This window comes from Diabrotica virgifera, chromosome 7, assembly GCF_917563875.1.
Source record: "Diabrotica virgifera virgifera chromosome 7, PGI_DIABVI_V3a".
NCBI lineage: Eukaryota > Metazoa > Arthropoda > Insecta > Coleoptera > Chrysomelidae > Diabrotica > Diabrotica virgifera.
Window position 1 is genome coordinate 38,610,476 of NC_065449.1, and position 24,823 is coordinate 38,635,298.

The window sequence follows — 24,823 nt, forward strand, 5'->3', positions numbered from 1 at the left end:
TATTATGCACCAGAGTTTAAAAGTAATTCCACTCAGACTACCGAACATTCCACTAGAGAAGAGGATGAAGATTTTGATTTATGTTGTCTTTTTGAAATGAAAAATCAAAAATCTGCGGAGAGCACATGGCGTAACGAAATAGATGCGTATTTCAATAGCCCGAGAGCCCCCAGAGATGCGAACATTTTGCAATGGTGGAATCAAAATGCTTCTACATATCCAACGTTGTCGAAAATGGCTCGAGATTATTTTAGTATTACTGCTACAAGTGTGCCAGCGGAGAGACTTTTTTCGCGAGCCGGATTAACTATTCGAAAACATAGAAATAGATTGAGTGCGGACTCGGCTAGATGCCTTTTATGTATTAATTCATGGTGCAACAATAAGTTGTACAAGTCTATTAAAGAAAATGAATAACTTTTTATAACCAGAATTGTTCCTTTTATAGGTAGATGTAGGCATTATTAATAAGTACTTAATTATGTTAATTACTCATTATACTACTTATAAATTTATTTTTTTGAGATTAATGTTACTTTTTTTAGAATGTGTGATTCTGTTGTTTCATCGGCCATTTTGTACAAAATAAAATTTTCGTCTTTATTGTATTGTTTCGTTTTAAGTACAAAGCCATACCTAACACAAATAAAAGAATGTGTGACAACTGTAAATGCAAGCCTCTGCGGAGGATTTTTTCTTGCAGCGCAAATAAACTTTAACCGGAAAAATAATTTTTTCTGCGATCAGTATGATAAATCACTCATTCCGTGGTTGCTAATAAATCAGAAATTATAGGCTGTGCAATATCAACGCAATAAAGAAATAGGCGCAACGCGCAAACGTGCAGAAAAGTGCTTCGTATAGGTAAGTGCAGCATTATGTACTGAAGCACACCTTGACCTTGAGCAAGGAGTCATTTTGACGTACGAATCCATGTTTGGAAAACGATGCGTTTTCCTCGACTTTCCCGAAGGACTAGTGCGCCAAAATGACTCCTTATTCAAGGTGTGCTTTATAAAATTTTTATCTATTTTGCATATTTACAGTTCACCTTAGTTGAATTTTATTTATCCGCCACGCCACACTTGATTTTTCAATCATAATGCTACATTCAATTGTTGTTACAGTGCAGATCTTGATTGAGTTGAAGAGATACACGTATTTATTGAAAACTTCAAGACTAAATTGAGAGTCTCGTCGAGACTCTCGTTTGGTCTCGTCGAGACTCTCGTTTGGTCTCGTCGAGCCTCTCGTTTGGTCTCGTCGAGACTCTCGTTTGGTCTCGTCGAGACTCTCATTTGGTCTCGTCTCGCCGAGACGAGACTTTCGTTGGGTCTCGTCTCGTCGAGACTAGGCGAGACGAGACTGAACCACGGTCTCGTCTCGAAAAGTCGAGACGAGACGAGACGAGACGAGACTAGTCTCGGTCTCGACGGCATCACTAGGTGCTTCCATCAGAAATTTTTCAAATTGCTCCCGTGTAAAAACGCTCGCTTTCTTAGGCCTATAGCCAACATTTTTTTCTCTTCAAATACGCGATCAAAATTGAAAACTTGGAAATATCAATGCCATCATAAAGAAAAACGGTGGATTTAATCATTGAATATTCTGCCCAGAGGCTTCCAGGAGCTTTCAACTGCATATGTCTTTGAACGAAATATGCCAATAGAGTCTTTTCTTCGATTCTTAAATTCTTGCCTTCGCACCATTTTTTAAAACTTTGGTAGGTATTTTGATAACGGATTTTGGATTTTTCGGGAATAATTGCGGAACACCCTTCTTCCCAAGCCCGTTCAATTTCTTCAAATTCACTTTCGCTTATATTTTAATTTATAATAATCAAAATTGTACTTAAAATTATTGACAACTAAATAAAAACTCAATTCTCCATTGTTGTTATGCACCCTAGTTACTACCTAACAACCAAAGTATCTATCTTGATAAAATGAATGAAACTAATCAATATGACGAAAATGTTTAATTTTATAATTTATAATGGTATCAATCGTGCAAAAAACTTTATAAGCATGTCGAATGTTAAGGGTAACCGATCTCAGACAATAATTCTCAAACAATTGTCTTCGATCGGTATAAAACCCTTACCGTTCTCCATACTTAATATACTATTATTGCTTTGAATTGAATACAATCAAACTCCTTTTCATAATCTGTAAAAAAGAGAAAACATACTTTCATAAACTTGTTGTTGTAGACTTTAAGCGTAATCACTGAGACATCCCGTATACGGATTTCTATTACTCCACTACATTTCAACAAAGGGGAGGTAAGATCATATAAATCAGTCTCTAGATGCATTTATATAAAATAGGCGTACACTTCCTACATTAAAGTTAGCATTCGTAAATAATAGGTTCAGAAGTTTTGGTTTTATATGCTTAGCGAAGTTAGTAGTGTTTAGTGTTTAGCTTTGTTTTCACAAAAGCTGGATAATTTAATTATTTATAGATCGACTAAATTATTAACTGGAGTACAGACCTTATTTTAACACTTTAGCTTTAGAGAAAAGTGATTTTTAAAAATGAGTAAGTAGAAAGTAGAATATTAAAACATTTATTCTTCTTCTTCTTCTTCTTCTTCATTTGACCTGCCCGTTGCGGACGTTTGCTATCATCCTAGCAATTTTAATTTTGTTTTTTCGGCGTTTCTAAATAACTAGATCGATGTTAGTCCAAACCATTGGCGTAGGTTTTGAAGCCATGAGTGTTTTCTTCTTCCGCGTCCGTGCTTGCTCTCTATTTGCAAATGTTTGTAATGTTTTGCAAATATTTATGCACTGTCCAATCATGCTAATATTATCATAATACGAAATATTTAGTAAATTGTTCATATTTTGATAGTTTTGAACGCTCGCTTGAAAAACAATAAAGCTGATTTTTTCCAAAAATCGTTTTTTCTTTTAGCAATGGATGTAAAAGGTACAAAAAAGAACAATATAGATCCGGAGATGAAATCGCACCACTAATAGAAGGAAATTAGAGAACTAAATCATCAACAAAGCGACTACAAAGATGAAATAAGAAAGTTGTGGGAAACAAACAAAAAAGCTATAAAACAAATATTTCAATATAAAAAAGAAACTAACACAGCAAGCGAAAAAATATAGAAATTAATAAAAGAAAAAATGACGAAAAAGGTAATAAGACATAACCAGAACAAGCTAAAATAACGCAAAAGAAAGAAAGAAAAGGCACAAGAGATGAACAAAATGTACAGATTATTAATGGAAACAAAGCAATAAAAGAATTTATATTAGTAGGTGTGAAAAAGGAGAAAACATAAAAAATAACATTTTTAAACATAGATGCACAGACTGAAGAGAAAGACATAAAAAGGAAAGAAGAAAAGTACGATGTGAAAATATGTAGTGCTAATAGGTGATGATAATACAAAAATGGAAAATATTTCTTAATAGATAAATTAAAACAGATTTTTTCATAAAAAAAGGGAAAATTGAATACTTCCAACACAAAGGAATATACCAAGGAATATGGAGATCTTTATTTGGGATATTTTGGAGATATGATTTCAGCTCGTTGAAGAAAGACTCAATTGTATCATCATCAGCAGTTGAGGTAGTCCCATATACCTGAACCAAATGAATAATAGAGGGATATCCATTCAGTTTTATGGAAATGATACCATCACTAATAGCTCGATAGCCCAGTATCATGTGTTGTCGGAGAAAAACACGAATTATCCCAAATTAGTTGTGTAGTTCTCCTCGTTACAGAAGGGAAGTTCAGTCAGACCGGCCACAGAAACATTGGTTCTATACTAAATTTACAATTAAGATGCAGTAGAAATAAACAAACCAAGACACGTTAAATGCTACTAGGCAGGGCCGCCGCCAAAGTGTTGGCCGCCCGTGTGCAACTTAATATTTGCCGCCCCCCTTTTAACACTTTAGTCGTTTCAACATAGGTACTAGTATTTAAAGAAATGTGCAGGAGATACATCGTAACCGTAACGGGTATATGAAAAATAATTGCTCTGATCTCGACGTTACTTTTAGATCTGGATCCCGCGTACCAAAAAAAAGTTGATTAATAGCAAGCTGAAAATTTGTTAACAGCTTAACGGTGTCTAGTCGGACAAACTTTGATGTATGAGAACACTGGAACAGGGGAAGTTTTTATTGTGGAACAGGTTAAAAATTTGGAATGTCAGACTACGAAAAAGTTCCATGTATTTTGTCAGACATAACTTCCAATTGATTTATTACCATTTCATTAAACTCTCATGCAAAATTCAGACTGGTGTCTATGACAACTGGGCATTGTAATATGAAACACGAAGAACATGTCAAATGACAGGAATCATGTTGGTTAGTAATAGCAGTCTAATTTTTGCATGAGAGTTTATTGAAAAGGTAACAAATCAATTGGATGTTCTGTCCGACAAAATACATGGGACGTTTTCGTAATCTGAAGTTCCAAATTTTTAAACTGTTCCACAATTAAAACTTCGCCTGTTCCAGTGTTTCCGTACATGAAAGTTTGCACGACTAGACACCGTTAAGCTATTAACAAATTTTTAGCTTGCTATTAATCGACTTTTTTTGGCACGCGGGTTCCAGGCCTATTTAAAATACAGTAGTGTGCAAAAGAAACGGGCACACTACTATACATCTATTACAAACAAAATCGTTTATCAAAAGCGTATCTAAAATCATCAAATTCTCAACTTAGACTGAATTTTAACCAATCTATAACCATACATAAGCATAAAGGAACAATATTATAACAGAGCAACCATCGAGTAATAAAAAAGATTTTTTAAACCATCGAGTAATAAAAAAGACTTTTTTATTACTCAATGAGAGCAACTTAACAAGCACTCATCTAAATTCTCGGAAAGTATCCTATTGTCGTGTCGTACTCTCTTAACAAATCATAAATGTTCAGAATTTGAAAAATTCGCATAGGGACCACGTAGATAAAAATATCCATAAAGTCCGAAAACCGCCAGCCACTTTGAATTAAAAAGTATTCCCGGAACTACTTTATGACTACAGCTGCAAAACGGCAGTTCATATAATAAATAACATTTTCTGGCATTCTTGTTTAGATTGTTTAGAATATTAGAGTTTATAGAAATATCTGAATCATTACTATTTGTTTTTTGAATTTATTTTCGTTAAAAAAAATTATCATCAGTGGACTGCTTTTGGCCGCCCCTATAATCGGCTGCCCGTGTGCGATGCACACTTTGCACCCATGGTAGCGGCGGCCCTGCTACTAGGAGCACTCCCGAATCATAATTTACAATGTATATACATTGTAAATCCCAAATCATGATTTCCAAAGTTTATAGTAGCATTTAACGTGTCTTGGTTTATTTATTTCTACTGCATCTTGATTGTAAATTTAGTATAGTTCCTTCTCCAGCATAGTTTGTTTGACTGGCTGTAAAAATCATGGTTATTTCATGTAGCTATGTTGTGGTGTTTGCATTTATTAAGTTTCTGTTCAATCATTCATCAACCGCTGATCTTGAAAGAATTCAAATTGACAAAGATCTCAAAGATCACTGTAAGCATCCTACAGTTAATTTCTAGAAAAATTATAGTGGGTTGCTATCACAATTTAAAGAAATCCAACCACACATAGGTACATTTGAACCTCCACAGATGCTCAGAAAATCAAGTATTACTAAGGAGACTACGAGTTGGAGATAGCAGGTTAACACATAGATAGTATAAGATGGTGCAGCTATACAGGGTGTAACGAAAATACAGGTCATAAATTAAATCACATATTTTGAACCAAAAATAGTTCGAATGAACCTAATATACCTTAGTACAAATATGCACATAAAAAAAGTTACAGCTCTTTGAAGTTACAAAATGAAAATCGATTTTTTCGAATATATCGCAAACTATTAAAATTTTTTTATTGAAAATCGACATGTGGCATTCTTATGGCAGGAACATCTTAAAAAAGAATTATAGTGCAATTTGTGCGCCCCATAAAAATTTTATGGGGGTTTTGTTCCCTTAAACCCCCCCAAACTTTTGTGTACGTTCCAATTAAATTATTATTGTGGTACCACTAGTTAAATTCAATATTTTTAAAACTTTTTTGCCTCTTATTATTTTTTCGATAAGGCAGTTTTTATCGAGATGCGGCTTCTTTTTTAATATGTTTACATAAAAATTTTATGGGGGTTTTGTTCCTTTAAACCCCCCAGATGTTTGTGTATGTTCCAATTAAGCTTTTACTGTGGTACCATTAGTTAAACACAGTGTTTTTAAAATTTTTTTGCCTCTTTGTATTTTTTCGAGAAGGCACTTTTTATCGAGATATTACTTCTTTTTTAATATGGTTCAAAATATACCTAAAAATGTAAATCCTAAATAAATTTTCATATTACAATATATTACCAAGTCTCCATGTACTTAGCCATATACAAATATGTGGTGGATTTGACAAATATTCAAAATATCTCGATAAAAACTGACTTTTCGAAAAAGTACTAAGACGTAACAAAGTTTTTAAAATATTGTGTTTAACTAATGGTACTACAAAAATAATTAAATTGGAACGTACACAAAAGTTTGGGGGGGTTTAAAAGAACAAAACCCCCATCAAATTTTTATGGGGTGTCCAAATTTCACTATAATTTTTTCTTAAGATACTACTACCATAAGAATGCCACATGTCTATTTTCAATAAAAGATCTCTATAATAGTTTTCGATATATTGGAAAAAATCGATTTTCATTTTGTAACTTCAAAGGGCTGTAACTTTTTTTATGTGCACATTTGTCCTAAGGTAAGTTAAGTTCAATCGAACTATTTTTGACCCCAGAATGTGTGGTATAATTTATGACCAATCTTTTCGGAACACCATGTAAATCATCATTTTCTAATTTATTTTAATGTGTTTGTGTATGTAATTTTATCTGAGTGAGCCTAATCTATTCTTCCTCCTTCATGTTCAATTCATTCAAGTTAGGTTCAATCGAACTATTTTTGGTCCCCCCAGAATATGCGATTACATTTATGACCTGTATTTTTGTTACATCCTGTACATATTTTTTAAGCTGTCCAATCTACCAAGATGAACCATCACTGCTTGACTGCATGGATTAAAGAAAAACTCTTAAATTCGTGTCAACGTACGTCACACTCCCAGTTTTTTAAGTTATAAAAAATTTTCATAAAATTTAAATTTTTATGTGTTTTAAATCCCATATTGTACTGTTAAAATTTTTATGTAATCCTATTGTTTATACATAGTTCAATGATCTTTGTAATCGAGACACATTAATTCTATAAAAAATCGTACAAAACCAATAAAATAATAGCACTCTCTTTATTACAGGAATAAACATAAATATTGGCTGTTTTCATGACAGTATTAGAATTCATTAGAAAATACATTATAAACCTCAAGTTCTTAAAAGTAATAAAATATTATAGATATTTAAATAATATGTGAAAAAAGCTCTATCTTTCATATTCACAAACAATCTGTAATTCTATGTAATTCATTTTATAAAGTGCGGAGTATTATGACCGAAAGGCGTGAATAGATATAATTTATGTATCATGAAGCCATATACCTACAGGGTGTTTGGTAAAGAATGGGCCATAGCTTAACCTTAGATTCCTGAGCTTAAAATAGGTCGATTTAAGCTAACTTACCTTAGTACGAAAGTTGATAATAACCGAAATACAGGGTGGCAAAGTTAAACTTTTATTTTATTATTTATTCTTGAATATTTCCTGGTGCCACATATACGTCTTTCAGCACTCCTTTAATACGTTCAATTTTTTTATCGCCCACTCTACAATACTTTTTGAATCAAAACTTTTATTCTCTTAATATTTTTACTTAAAAAAGGAATTACATTCATCTCGCTAAACTCAACTGTTTTCGAGATAAACGCATTTTAATTCTGCAACGTAACAATGCAACGTAATCGGTGTCTAGTCGGACAAACTTTGATGTACCTACGGGAACACTGGAACAGGGGAAGTTTTAATTGTGGAACAGATTACAGGTTTTGAACATCAGACTACGAAAACGTCCCATGCATTTTGTCGGACAGAACTTCGAATTGATTTGTTACCCTTTCATTAAACTCTCATGCAAAAATCAGACTATCTACTACCCAGGCAACCACGTGATGTCATATAACGTCGAGGAAACGTCAGATTTGGTTGAATATATACACGTGTTTGAACATTACATCATATAGACGTCTTTTGTAGGTGATTTTAAATACGTAAGATTAATCACATTAAAATACGTTTAAAAAACCTTTTCATTTCAGGAAGCCAAGTCTGACGTCACAAAATTGGAAGGAGCTTAAAAAGCTTGTCTGTATAGACCAGGGGTGGGCAAACTTTTTTTAGTTAGGGCCACAAAATGTTTTTGGTCTATTACCGAGGGCCGCAATATTTGTTATCCTGACATGTCCGAATTTTAAACTTTATACTAATTTTGTTTAATGGGGGGGGGGGGGGGGGTGTTGAAATCAACATTTTAAGCACATATTTGTGAATTTTGTTTAATTATTTTACTTTTAAATTAAATAAACATATTCAGTACAATTCAAAGAATATTCAACAACCTTATAAGACCAAATATTGAAAAATAAGCCAACGGTGGCAAATTTTTAAACCCTAAAATATATGGATTTTGCATCCAACTCGTCATTGGATCATATTATGAAACAAAAGATTCAATAATATTTTTTTTAGCTTATAAGTTTCTCGAGGTAACGCTGTCGGGTTTTTTGTGTTTTCTTTATGACGATTTTTGAGTTTTTGATATCACTCAGAAGTCACAATAACAAATTTTTTTGTAAGAAAGGGTGCAAATCAACATATTTATTACGGCTAAACAAAAAATAAGCATACAACAAAAAATATCTCGACAGCGTTACCTCACGAAATGGCTAAACAAAATTTACGATACATTTCAGGTGGATCTGTCAAGTAACTTTTGAGTTAAATTTTTGTTTGAATTGGTTACCACTGCCTTTGGCGTTTATAAAAACCGGTTAATAAAAACAATTTTGAGAAAAACGCTTTTAAAGTTTTGACAACTTTTATTTTCAATGTTTTTTTTTTGTCTGTCAAATCGTAAAGTGATGCACACCGGAAAATGTTTTATAATCGCGGAGTAATTTACAAAAGAGAAGAGAACAACTGTTGAATGTTTCTCACTACGCCCAAGCTACTGCAAAGCGAGTCGAAGGTAAGGATATTAACCATGCTTAATTTCCGGTAATTTTAATCCGGTCAAACTGAAATTTCTAGACAGTATTCTTGAAGTTATGTACTTTCAAAAATAATAATTTTGTTGTAAAACGAAAACTGGATACGTCTTATATTTCAATTCAATCAGAGAGTGTCATAAAGACCCTACCCACTTTCAAGCTCCTAAGCTATCATGACAGAGCGTATATATGACTTTCTCTGAATGAACTAAAACAAAATCCGACTGCTAGTACCGATTCACAACAAAATAACCCGACAGGGGTTTCGCGGCGGCACCCATTTCGTGCCGCTTTGGCCCGAAATTTTGCGCCTACGCTCTTAATGGTTTGTATAAAGTTTTAGTTTAGTTTTATGTCTTCGTTCACAATTCTTTGTATTTCGGGTGGGAATTTTGTAGTATTTATTCTAATTGTCGCTCTAATAAGTCATCACCAATTCCGGTCCTCAATGGATTTTTATTTATGTTTAGTATTCAAAATGTTTGTTCGCAAATGTAAGTCAAACTATAAATAATTTAGCTATGTACTTTCGGAAATTTGCAATGATTTGTAAAATGCAAAAATATGCAAATTAATTTTTAATTTCCAGTTGAATGTACGGAATGGAACGGAATCAATTTGAACTGAAAAACGATTTCTTAGAAGTGATATGGAAAATAATATATCTTCAAAATCTTTGAAACGATTTTCAAATTCTGTCATCAAATTACAAAGCTTTTCTTTATAAATTTTAAACTTATTTTCTGTACATTATTTAATGATTTTAATGAGGGAAATAATTATTGAACTAATTATTTCTTTTTTAAATGATCAATGAATAGTTTGAGTTTCATTTTAAAAGTTTCATTTTAGGTTCTTCTTCTTCTTTAAGTACCGTGCCCAAAGTTTTAGGCGTGGGTAGCTTCCATAACAATTTGCCGATATCGTTCTCGATCTTGTGCGGCATGTAACAACTGATCTGCTGATAAGCCAGTCCATTGACGAAGGTTTCGAAGCCATGAATATTTCTTTCGACCAATTCCCCTTTTTCCGTCGATCTTTCCATTGAGTATTAACTGCAGCATCCTGTATCTGCTACCTCTCATCTAACTTATAAATTTAGCAAATTTGTCGCATTTTTTATTTCTAAAAATAAAGCAATTTCCTCCCCTAACTTATCTTTTAAATACTTTTTACGAAAGTAATTTTCACGCTGCGAAAGTGTTAATTAATAGCTGCATTATCTATATTTAATTATTAACATTGGCAATAATTTAAGAAAAATTTTAAATGAAAATAACTCACTTTTTTCCGCGGGCCGCAAAAAAATGGCTAAAGGGCCGCATGCGGCCCACGGGCCGCACTTTGCCCACCCCTGGTATAGACTCAAAACAATTTCGTTTATAACGTTGTTCATAAGAAATTTCTCATTTATTGTTTACGTGGTTTGTGTCTTGTGTGATAAAATAATACTTTTCATTTAGAGATTTTTATTCGTTTTTGCTCAGTGAGTTAGTTTAATCATTGATTATAGTATTAGAGGTTTCAATACTATAATAATCAATACTTTCAATACCTTCAATACTATAATCAATGGTATTATACAGTGCGCTGGAATAAGCGCCCCCCCTTAATAACTTATTTATTTCTAGTACATAAACAAAACGCTCGGACAGGTCGATTTTTAAAATAATCAAAGTATATTATAACATCAATGTTTCGAACTTTACGCGATCCCTCTGCAGGTGACAGGCAAAACTTTGATTTTTTTAAAATGTGAAAGTACATCATTTGATCGCTCATTTAAAAGCGTTTGAAATACTGATTAAAAAAATGTATAATACTTTAATCCTTTGTAAGAGCGTAGGCGCAAAATTTCAATCGAATTGTTTTTAAACGCATTCATTTTTTCTAATCCTGAGAAAACTAATAATTTTTGAAAAATTTAAACGCAGAATAAAAGATTACATTATTACCGAGGGCTGAAAGTCCCTTACAATAAACAAAAATTTCTTTTGAATGATATAAGAAATTATTTGAAATTAAAAATCCGACTAAATTTTCTTTCTTTTTTCACCCCTGTGACTTATTAAAATAAATCATTATAGAAGTTCTCAGGGACTTTTTAGCCTCGATAATACTAAATAGATAATAATAATATTTCATTCTGCGTTTAAATTTTTCAAAAATACTTATTAGTTTTCTCAGGATTCGAAAAAAAATGAATACATTTCAAAATAATTCGACCGAAATTTTGCGCCTACGGTCTCAAAAAGGATTAAAGTATTATACATTTTTGTAATCAGTATTTCAGAAGCTTTTAAGCTTTTAAATGAGGTGTCAGGTTAATAAAAAACAAAGTTATCACAGTCACCGAGTCACCTGAAGAGGAACCGAGTAAAGTTCGAAACATTGATGCTATAATACTATGATTATTTTAAAAATCGACCTGCCCGAGCGTTTTGCTTATGTGCTAAAAATAAATAATTTAAGTAAGGGGGGTAAGACTTATTTTATTCCAGTGCACTGTATAAGTTTGCTATTGAATAGACTTAAAAACAACCTGCTAGTTTTCACAATCATAAACTTGTCAGGATGACACGTTCCACTGTTCCACAATTAAAATCATGTTCCGCAATTAAAACTTTTCCTGATCCAGTGTTTCCATACATATACATCAAAGTTTGTCCGACTAGACACCGTTAAGCTATTAACAGATTTTCAGCTTGCTATTATTAAACTTTTTTTGGTACGCGGGATCCAGGCCTAACAACTATAATATAATAATAATAATAATAATAATATTTATTTAGGAATAACAATAAAGATTTACAAAAAATAAAAAGCATAATGATTACTACCTAAATAAACATAAATACCTCACTGAAGTTGAGTTATTATAATTATTATAATATAAAAAGAAGTTTGGTTTAAAAAAAAACTACATACAGTTGAGTCCGCGAGTCTTTACCCGTGCGTCATTAATACCTGGCGAGATAAAGCACATACTTTTTATCTAGCATCATTCTCTTCCACGCATGAAACTCATGACAAACCAGCTGACGTTTGTTATTAAGTAAAAACACATGTTATTTTTATGAACCATCTAGAGTCAGTGCATTGAAAAGAGATAGGTACAAAAAAAGACGATTCGGTATGTTTTCATATTTTAAGCACAATTTGTTTGACGTTTCTGCTTTGTTTAATTTTGTGGCTGTCAGTCAGTTGAATTGTTTGCGGTTTTTGTCGAATTTTTGCGTTTTGAAGTTTCTTTATATTATACAAACAGTTGTTTTCACAACTAATTTTATATTGGGCTTTGAAATTTTAAGGTAAATAATTATATTTTGGCAATTAATATTTAAAACATACAAAGCTAACGTCATTCACATAGTAAAGAAATGACTGTGTTTAGATTTCCGTCAAAGTGAATAAAATAACAAAAATAAAATATGTTATTGAATTTTTTTATAAATTGTTTGTTTATTTATTAATCAATAATAATAAAATAATTTATTAAGCTACTTCAAATGTAGCTGTAATTCTGCACAAAAATTTTGAAGCAAAATTTACATTTGACATTCTATATATTTGATAACGTCAAATTTTATAATAAAACCCGTAATCGGAACAGTAGCCACTTTTTGTCAGTTGTTGTTACATACGTGAAATAAATTTTCGACTTATTTCCTATGCTTTAAATGATAACGCACGGGTAAAGACTCGCGGACTCAACTGTATTTTTGTACTTGCACGTTATCTACAGTCACATACAGTAGTTGATTCTCGAAATCATACAAAATAAAAAAGAAAGCTACAAAATCATCAGTCGGTAATACAGGAACTTTATCTATTACGTGCAGTTAGAGAATATAACGATAGATGTCAGATGTAGTGACAACTGAACCATTAAGACCGCTTTGATTTAAAATTTAAAGTCTACTAAAGTGTTGTCAGGGATTACTAAATTACAAATGTTTGATAATATCAACAGAATTGCTTATTTAGTTATTCTTTTTACTGCCTTAATTTCACCGTAGAATAAACAGAAAAATAACATTTTTCAGAATCCGAAGTTGTCAGTTACAAAATGTCAATGTCAAAACTGACAATGTCAAATGTCACTGGTCAAATACCGGCGTCGTGCTTTTTGCTGTATTTGTTAATTTTTTTTAAATCCTTATTTACTGATTTAATACTGGTTTATTAGAACAAGAGTTAAAATTACAGCAATAAAACGATGCTCGCCCCTAAGGATGCTCATGCAGCTGTCTCAGAGGCAAAAGTATTACTAGTCGGGGCCGGCGGTATTGGCTGCGAAGTGTTAAAAAATTTGGCTATTTCTGGATTTTCAAACATTGAAATTGTAAGTTGACTTCTTTTTATATTATATTAATTCATTACATAGTTAAAACTGATTTTAACCTGGTTATCTAACCAAACTAAACCCAAGAACACTGCAGTATGTACTGATCCCATGTTCTCCATGGACTCAATTAAAAATATATTATATTCCCAACATCCATTAGTTTACACCATACACGAAGCGACAAACCGTCTCCTTTCTTCTAAAACAAATATAACATTAATCTGTACCAATGGCGTCACCAGGATGATCCTAAGGGGGGTTACAACTATGGGGTCGCTGCGGGGTATGGAATAGTAATGGTGTTAAGCGTATAGAGCTCAAAGTACATCCCAATGAGGGGGGTAACAACCCCCAGAACCCCCCTCCTGGTTACGCCATTAATCTGGACTCCTTCACATGTTGGCATTTCAGGCAATGAAACTGCTGATACTGCTGCAAAAGAAGCAATTACAACCAAATCAGATATCAAATCCGTTCAACTAGCATCACATCTAAAACTACTTTTCATGGCCTAAGTCAATAAATCCTGGCAAATCCAATGGAAGTGATCATCCTTGAAATTATACAAAATACAACCTATTATCGAAACCTTTCATCTGCCTAACTTAAGCAGAAGAGACAAGTTAATTATCCGCATGCTAAGAATTGGTCACACGGGTCACCTTATGACTTCAGAGAAATCACCTATTTGTAAAAAGTGTAGTGAACTGTTAAACATATTTTTACTCAGTGTACCAGGAACAAACAAGAACAAAAAAATACTCTATAAAGGTTCTATGAATATGATCCTTAGTCAATTGAAACATCTTCAGAGTGTACTTGACTTTCTTCTAGATACAAGTCTATATTATAAAATTTAACCTGATTCTAACTACTGTAATTTTCATTACAGCAACAATTGTGGTTTAATCTCATATAAACATAATACAGTGGAACCTCGATAAGTCTCATTTATCGGGACCGTGGCCGATCCAGGTTACAGAAAATCCGGGTTAGCCAGAGAATATGGTAAAAATTAATAAAATACATATAAATAATAAACAAAAATACACATAGTTGCAAAAACATTAAATACATATGCACAGTAGTCATAGTCATACTCATATTTTATTGATCCTTTAAGACTTAAGACATTAAAAAAATGTATAGGATACGTCACTACAGAATTCAGTATAAAAACATTAATGTGTATAATACAATATTCACAGTGTAAAAAAATTGACAAAACATAAAATATAAAAAATAACATTTTTACAAGTAAAATATGAAGCTACTGCAGTTTATCCTCAATATATTCATTTATAGAATAATATGCTTTTCTTAAGAGTAAATCTTTAACATTTTTTTTTAAATATAGTGGAAAGTGGTATTTCTTTCACAGTTTTTTGGCATATGATTGTACAAGATCAGTCCCATATATCGTCTTATCAAAGCAACAGTAGGATATGTAAAATAATGTACCTAGTTTCGAGAAAAACACAATTGAAAATTAGACGAAACTTCAATATTTAATAACTTTTTTATATTTGAATGGATTTACATGGAATTTTGTTTGAGTACCTAACTTTACAGGTGTCGCATAACAAGTTATATTAATTCACAAAAAAAGTAAAAAAATAATTGGAAAAAAGTTACTTGTCCTTCTGTTGCCCTAAAAGATAATTTCTTTTTTAATAGGTTTGTTCGTAGTACGATCCAATCGATCAGCAACCGTTGCCAACCATCAGACGCATGCGCAGTTAACAGTTAGCGCTGCGCAGTTAACAGTTCGAGTTCGTAGACTAGAACGCACTTGTGTCTGATGGTTGGCAACGGTTGCTGATCGTTCTACGAACAAACCTAATGATACCCGTAAATTTTTGTTAATAAATTTATATTTCTCTGAAGTTTTGTTTAATATTTTACACCTTCCAATACAAAAAACAAAACAGTTTTGTTGTTCAAACATTTTATTACATAAATTATAACATGAAAATCGAGATGAAAATACTTTTTTTCAAAAATTTAAGAATTTGACAATAAAGATAATAAACAAAATAAAATGAAAAAATAATCAGAATCAGTTTTGGTAATAGCAGATGCTGAAAGTTGTGAATGTAAAAGCATGTTGCATTTTCTGAAATCAGTGCATCATGTATTGACACTATCTGTAATTAATTAATAACTTAACTTACCTTTTTCCTGTGCTTGATCAATTCCAGATAGCAAATCAGAATCAATATCATTTTTTTTTTCGCTAAATACACTAAATACTGGCTTCTTCTAGGTACAATTTAAGTTGGCTGATTTATTCATTTTTAGTCTTAACATACACACTTTAACATGAATGTAATAATATAACAACTATTGTTTAAGATTACTGAAGATAATATTGTGACTGTAAGCTGAGTAATATAAACAAAGACATATTCGCAATTCAGCAATAACTACATGGCAACAGTAGGATATGTGCATAAGCTAACTTAGTGTTGCATTAATATTTGTGAACAAAATGGCTAAACGACAAAATATAACTCTATGATATTCTATAAATATAACTATAGAACCATATATAAACTATATATAACTATAGAACTATATATAACTATAGAACTATAAATATAACTATAATTAAATATAACTCTAGAACCTGATATTCGAAAAAATTACTGGTTTAAAAATTACGATTATCCGAGAAGTTCCATAACAACTATATCTCGGATGAAATTTGGCCATGCTTGCTATCCGGCACATTTATACAAAAAAAAAATAACTAATAACAATCTCTGTGATATTTGCAATGAAACGGAGGACTTGGATCATATATTTTTTAATTGTAAGAAGTACACACATCAGTTGGACATTCTTACAAAAAATTTAAGAAGTTTAAACATTTACGGTCCCTATAATGTTATGTATCTTTTGGCACTGAGTGATAAACGTATTTTTGATTTTATTTTGTTTTTCCTATATGACTGTAAAATTAAGTTATAAAATGACTAGATTAGGCTTGTAACCTTAAATGTCTTTCCTTTTGATTGCCTACATGCCTACCTTACGGTGTGGGGTGGGTATGTAGGTAATCAATATTTATTAAGAAAAAAGAAAAACCCTTGAATGAGAAAAGTGTGATTGTCCTTATCCCAAAATTTTTATTAAAATTAATTTAGCAAAAATTCACTAGTCTTAACAAAAAGGTCGGCCAGACTTAGATAACCTTAACTTAGATTAGTAATTAGATAGTTTAGATAAGATATATTATGTTTATGTATGTACTATTTACTTTGTTTCTGGCTGCATGGTCTAATCCTAAAGCCAATAAAAAAAAACTCTATGATATGTATGTTGTCTTAGTGTTGCATTATAAAATTTGGGTTAAAGGGAATTAAGCTACACAAGGATATGTAAAATTATAAAAAAGTATTTCACTTTTTATGTATCTTAGTGTTACACTCAACAGAAGGGTTTATTTCAAATCATTTGACATGGAAATCACAAAAGTCATTTTTTTACATATCCTACTGTTGCTTTGAGGCGATGATATCTAAAGCAATTTTGAAATTTTGATGTTCTGTGTTTAGATTGACTCATAAAGATTCAGCACTTCTTGTATTGTAATGGTGATTGTCTGAATTTACTGGAAATGTATTGATTTCCTCTTTTACATAAAGTAAACATTTATAGATACAGTGGAACCTGGCCGAGGCTGATCCAGGTTATCGAAAATCTGGGTTAGCCGGAGAATATGGTAAAAATTAATAAAACACGGTACACTTACAGATAAACTCCATTATAATTGCAAAAACATGAAATACATATGCACAGTACATCTCAATTACATACAGTTGTATACTGTATTGTTTATTTCTTGGGAAAAACTTGGTCAAAGTGAAAAAATGTTTGTTTTGTCTAATGAAAATCGGTCTGGGTTAGGCAGACTTTCGGGTTATTGGAGGCCGACTTATCGGGGTTCCACTGTATATAGGCAGTAGAAAGTTAAAATTTGATGTTTATTAAAAATTGGTTTACACGATTGTTGATAATCCAAATTAAAAGTTTTACGGATAATTTTTTTTTGGGTAATGAACACTTTGTTTCTATCTACTGAGTTTCCCCACAAAATTACATTGCACATGTGGCTGTAAGCAAGGCTATAATAAACGTTCATTAATGCTGAGATGGGTAGTGTGTTTTTAATTCTAGATATAGCATAAAAAGCTTTATTCAATTTCATGTTCACTGGTAGTTGGTAGTACAGGTAAAAGGTAGTAAAAGGTAGTAGGTACATCTAAATTACGTACAGATATATATAATATTGTTTATTTCTTGGTAAAAAACTAAGTCAAAACTAAGTGAAAAAATGTTTTGTCCGATGAAAGTTGGTCTGGGTTAGCCGGTCTTTCAGGTTATCAGAGGTCAAATCGGGCTTCCACTGTACTAAATTCACACCTTGGCTGCGTTACGAGACAAATAGACGTATTACATTAACGGTTTGCTGTGTCGACTGTATCGTAAAGAACAGTGACAAATGGGGTATATGGGACATATATTATGCCTGTAATGCACTCAACATAAAGTTTATAAATATCTCAAATGCAGCTGAGGTGTTAATTAAACATGCTACAAGAAAACAGTTTCATAATCTTGCTAATTACTGTGTCTTTTTAATTTTAGATTGATTTGGATACTATTGATGTAAGTAATCTTAATAGACAGTTCCTATTCCGCAAAGAACATGTTGGCAAACCAAAGGCAGAAGTAGCCCGGGACAGCATTCTGAAATTTAATCCAAAATTGCATATCAAAGCTTATCATGATAGTATTACCAGGTAATGATAACATCTATTTATTTATTTATTGAACGGTAAATCCATTTTTTTACAATCATACATAAAATACTGAAATAGAACATACAAAAATATTTGGTAATTTTGCGATTTTTGTGCAATCTGTTAGCTTAGAAAGAGTACTATTAATCTGTGAATGGACAAGAGAAAATAAAGATGATAATCGTCTTAAAATAACGTAATATGTTATAGCCTTATTCTTCAACAATATCGCTGTAATAATATTGTTGCTAGACAGGTACATTGTCATTGTACGAATCAAACTGTGTTTTTTTTCTCAAACTTTGGAACACCCTGTGGAATGTTCTAGCTTTTATAAAATACTGAAATTAAAACCCAACTATAGCTTCAGGTTTTCTTAACATTCTGTTTTTTGATTCATTCGCTTATGTTGGATAATAAAAAAGTTAGGCACTTTAACAACTACCCCTGTTTTTCGTCAATACAGGGTGTTTTTAAACAAGTACGGCAAACTTTAAGGGGTAATTCTGCATGATAAAATAATGACAGTGTGCTTTATAAATGTATGCCCGCAAATGCTTCGTTTCCGACATAGGGGGTGTTGAAATTGTTGTTACAAACTGACAATATTTATTGCTCTAAAACGATTTGTGATATGCAAATGAAATTTGGTAGATTTTAAGAGGTAGTTATTGCGCATTTTTTGGCATTCAATTAATATTAATATTTATTGACGGAAAACTCCATTTTACAATTAAAATTAAAAGTCAAAATTAAACATTGAACACAAGTTAACTTACATTACTTAAAATTAAACTAACGACATCAAAAAGTTAAAATCAAATTAAAATAATTCACGTGAAATAGTCCTTTTAAAAGCATTTAGTGTGACTCCTATAAAGTCTATATTTGGAAACTCATTTACACTAGAAACAATTTTATTTAAAGGCATATTTTCTGTATGACGTGTATTGCACGATCTAGCGGATAGCAAGGGACATCTTCTCAAATTCCTAGCTGGAACATAAAAATCTATTCGACCCAGAATGCTAGGTGCAACAATAATACCATTTAACACCTTAAATATGAAATTAAGGTCAAAGTATCGCCTGCGATCCTCTAGACGGTGCAAATGAAACATCTGCATGACCTGACTGGAATTCAATTGCATTCCTCTAGTGCCTAATCTATACCGCAGATATCTAACGAATTTATTTTGAATCGATTCATTTCGATATTTGTGATTCTCATAACTTGGACTCCAAATCACTGAACAATACTCTAGTAATGAACAAACATAACTCAAAAACAATCTCACAATTACAAACAAATTATTAAAATCATATGACATTCTGATGACTAACCCTAATGTCTGATTAGCATGCGCAATAATGGCATCATAATGGTCCACGAAACTTAGCTTACTATCCAGTAACACACCTAAATCCTTAATTACCTGAACCCTTGATAAATCCACATCTCCTATCTTGTATTTAAAATCACTGGTGGTCTTATTACGTGAAAAAATAATATATGAGAATAATATAAAATAATATATTAAGAATTTTTTATTCACCATTGGCGTGCATAGGGAGCGTTCAAGTATTATTTAACACGATTTTTGAAGATTTTTGACTCCCCCCCTCCAACCTGCGTTACGTAATACTTGAACGGTCCCATACGGGATATATCTAGAATGTTTATACCCGTATGCACGCCAATGGTGAATATAAAGTTCTTAATTGTATGCCAAAAAATGCACAATAACTACCTGTTACAATCTATAAAATTACAATTCTATAAAAATACATTACATTTTTTAATTGAACACAAAGTGTTACATAAATACATAGTGTACAGATAAAAACAATAAGATAATATAATATAAACAGCAGACATACAGAAATATAAATATAATATACAGTAGAACCCAGCAAATCCGAACTAATTGGGGGACAGCCTGTTCGGATTTTGAAAAGTTCGGATTATTCGAAAGTTAGCCTAACTAATAATTCAAAGCTTTCGTCGTCGTTGATTTTTAGTCGCAAAACGTTCTTGCAAGAGTGTGGACAATATTTTTGGACTTAAGTTGACTGTAAGAGGACCGACGTACGTTTATAATTTAACCTTTATAAGCAGTACATATAAAGTACCTACGTATTCATTTTAAAGACATTTTAAATGTCGAAAGTCCTATTAATCCTACATTGTTCATTTTTCTGGTTTTACTCTGTATAATAAACATGGTTTTAAGTTTTTGTCGTGAATTTTTTAATTTTTTTCACTTTCTGCTGGTTCGGATTTGCCGAAAGTTCGGATTAGCGGGGTTCGGATTTGCGGGGTTCTACTGTAGAAGTAAATATGTAATAGGAAATAATATAAAAACAAGTTAACAAATTACAGACTTGGAAAAAATCCTTTGTAAAAGGTACAAAACTTTATCAAAACCCCTTTAAAGAGCCACATCACAACAAAAATTACTTAAATCGGACATTTATTTATTTATTTATTTATTTAATCACGGGCAAGCCCTATTCAGATATAAATGTTACAGTGTTCTAAATTATATAACATAATTATACAATTATATATAACATTAATGTTAACCAATTATATAACATAAATTATCATAATATAACATAAAGTGGTTTGAGAAAAAATAATGCTATGAGTAGTACAGTTACAAAAAAAGAAAAAAAAAAGAATAAGATAACATTAGGTCAGTACAATTACAAACAAAAGATATCACTTAAATCAATTCAGAAATGTTCCAAGGTATAACGGTTTTGGGTTATCTAATACATACAGGTCATGTAACACTAATCACAATACAAAAGCTCTGGCCGATAATATTAAAAAGTTAGGGAAGAAATATGGTTTTTAAAGCGGGAAACTGATATATTAAAAATTTCGAGGTTATTTAATGAGTTAGCTAATCGAAGAGTTCTAGGAATAAATGTGTTGTAAGAATAATTGAATCTATGAAAAGAGACATGAAAGGTTTGCACCTGCCTAGTCGAACGACTGGGGACAAATAGAGATATTTTGGAGAGAAGCTCGGGGCAGTTACACAGCCCGTTGATAATTTTAAATAAAATTATTAAGTCTCTTTGTTTTCTGCGTACCTCAAGGGGAGGTAAGTTCAGTATGCGCTCTAATACAGAATAGTCGTAGTATACATGCATCTTAGTGGCAGTATATCTCAGAAAGTTGTGTTGGACAGCCTCAAGTTTCAGTTTATGAGTAAAGTAATAGGGGGACCAAATTGTGGAACAGTAATAGAAATGAGATCTAACCAGGGAGAAATAAAGGGATTTAATAGCTGAGATGTTTGTAAAGTCTCTGGTGGTTCTTTTTATAAAGCCAAGCATCTTCATAGACTTCTGTATTGTACTGGAAATGTGTGATTTATAGCTAAGGGCGGAGTCAAGGATCACACCTAGATCCCTAGTTTCAGAGGCAGAATGTAAGGTCAGATTATTTATACTATATTCGAAGATGATTGGATGATGAGTTCGGTGGAAACGAAGAATATGGCATTTGGATGCATTCAAACACATACCATTTTGCATACACCAGTTAGATAGGCGATCAATATTACCTTGTAGACTAAGTGAATCAGCCTCACATGTGATTATTTTAAAACATTTTAAATCATCAGCGAATAACAAAGTTTCACTTACTTGGAAACAGGGTATTAGATCATTGATAAATATATTAAACAACAGAGGTCCCAAGTGTGATCCTTGTGGTACACCTGAGGTAACAGAGATGGTATGAGAATAGTGATGATTAACCCTGACAATTTGTGATCTTTGCGTAAGATAGCTCTTGAGCCACTTCAATATAAGGCCATCAACTCCGTATAAATAGACATCAGGTTTAGGAAATACAAGACATTAAAATGATCCATTTTTGGGGTGCCCGTTTTTTATACTGGTGAGCGTATAATGTATAGTAGCATGACATCATTAATTCAATTTCTAAATATATTCTTCCATTTATTTATTTTTCTTAATATGTATGTGAGTTGGGGTGTTATGAATAGGATCGTATCCAACTTGGTATCTATGCATTTTGGATGTATCTTAGTTACGCGTGACGTTGTGATGCTGACAGAAATAAGGGAGACATCTGGTGACTGTCTCAATTAGAATCAAATAAATTTACATATAGTTTTCTGGCTGTTTTTATCTCATTTCTTGAATAGTAGAATTCGTTCACTTGTTCTCCATTCTTCGGGTATTTTATTGTGTTTTATAATAATTTTGTTAATTAATGTTGTTAATTGTTGTCATTACTTATCTCCCCATTATTTCAGTAATTCGTTTGGTAATCTGTCTTTGCCTACAGCTTTTCTGTTCTTCATCTTTTCAAGTGTTTTTCGAATTTCCTGTATAATATATTAACTTCTTCATTTGTGGTAATTTCTGGTGTTTCCGGTTCTAGCTTCATTTGTTCTTCCTCTGCATAGAGTTTTTTTAATTAGTCAATCCATGTATCCTTTTCTGTATGTTTTGGTTCTGTTAGTTCCTCCATTCTTTGATCTCTTATAAAGTGCCATATTTCCTTTTGTAGATCATAGGTCTCATGTTCTTTTTTTTCAAAAAACGTTCCGTGATCATTTTTTATTTTTCTTACCAGTGCATAATATGTTTCATTTCTTATTGTCTTGTAATTATCGTATACCTCTTTTGTCTCTGCTATATATTTCAGGTAAATTTTTTTCTTTTCTTTACAGTTTTCCTTCACTTCTGTACAAAACCATGGAGTTCTTCTATGAGACAATGCATTTTTGTATGACACAATTACTATTATTTTTGTATTTTTTCTATTTTTCTTCAACCTGTTCTTCAGTGTAAAAATATTTAGTAAATCACACTCATTTTGCAGTTACAAACCAATAAAATAATATCTTATTTCTTACCAATGACTATATCTTAACCATCCATGATAGAAACAATATGTTATCTTCCACTCACTCTACAAAGTTTTTGGGTGTGTTCATTGATTGTAATCTGAAATGGTCAGAGCAAGTGAATTCAGTGAACATGAAATTGAATAAAGCTTTTTATGCTATATTTAGAATTAAAAACACACTACCCATATCAGCATTAATAAACGTTTATTATAGCCTTGCTTACAGCCACATGTGCTATAATGTAATTTTATGGGGGAACTCAGTAGATAGTACCAAAGTGTTCATTACCCAAAAAAACTTATTCGTAAATTTTTTAATTTGGATTATCAACAATCTTGTAAACCAATTTTTATTCAACATCAAATTTTAACTTTCTACTGCCTATATATCTATAAATGTTTACTTTATGTAAAAGAGAAATAAATAAAGAAAGAGGTCTGCATTTACTGAATTTCCAGTAAATGCAGACAATCACTATTACAATACAAGAAGTGCTGAATCTTTACGAGTTCCTAAACACAGAACATCCAAATTTCAAAATAGCTTCAGATATATGGGACTGACCTTATACAACCATTTGCCAAAAACTGTGAAAGAAATACCACTTTTAGTGCTGTCGTCAGGGGGGGTACAACTGCCTCCTGTATTCAGATGGACTTACCCAAGTTTTTTTATGTATTTTGACCCGTAGAACACGAATTTTTTGGGTAACAGTTGATCCGGATGTCGATAAGATTGTTATAAACAAAGAAGTTGAGGAATTACATAACAACGATTTCTCGCAAATTAAAAACATATTTTTGTATTTTTTGGGTCATTCTAACCAAAAAATGTTACTACAATTTTTTTCGTAGGATGCATAGTTTTCGAGATAAATGCGGTTGAACTTTTAAAAAATCGAAAAATTGCAATTTTTGAACCCGAATAACTTTTGATTAAAAAAGAAAATAGCAATTCTGCTTACCGCATTTGAAAGTTCAGGTCAAATTATATCGGTTTTAATTATTTGCATTGCTTAAAATTTATTATTTTATTGTTAAAAAAAGCTATAAACACCTTGTGCTTGAGTGATGTTTTCAATGATTTCTCATTTAAAATCGAACGGGTAGGTAGAGTAGGTACAAGTGCAAGCTAGGCTATTTCTACGTAGCATGCATTAAAACGCATGTAATAGGCACGGGAAACATTATGTGTTTATAGCTTTTTTTTTAACAATAAAAAAATAAATTTTTAGCAATGCAAGTATTCAAAACCGATATAATTTGACTTAAACTTTCAAATGCTTTAAGCAGAATTGCTATTTTCTTTTTTAATCAAAAGTTATTCGGGTTGAAAAATTGCAGTTTTTCGAGTTTTTAAAAGTTCAACCGCGTTTATCTCGAAAACTATGCATTCTACGAAAAAATTTGCAGGAACATTTTTTGGTTAGAATGGCCCAAAAAATACAAAAAAATGTTTTGTTCTGCGGGAAATCGCTGTTATGTAATTCCTCAACTTCTTTGTTTATAACAATCT

The 24,823-nt window shown here is 31.8% G+C and overlaps 1 protein-coding gene across 1 annotated transcript in view; it reads left to right on the top strand.

Moving 5' to 3' along the window:
* Nucleotides 1-13,322: 13,322 nt before the first annotated feature.
* Nucleotides 13,323-24,823, top strand: part of LOC114334928 (SUMO-activating enzyme subunit 2) — a 47,861-nt gene continuing 36,360 nt past the window's right edge. Inside the window, exons 1-2 of the mRNA XM_028285065.2 lie at nt 13,323-13,597; nt 18,254-18,408. Coding sequence (XP_028140866.1) covers nt 13,472-13,597; nt 18,254-18,408 — 281 coding nt within the window. The 5' untranslated portion in view covers nt 13,323-13,471. The remainder of the gene's footprint in view (nt 13,598-18,253; nt 18,409-24,823) is intronic.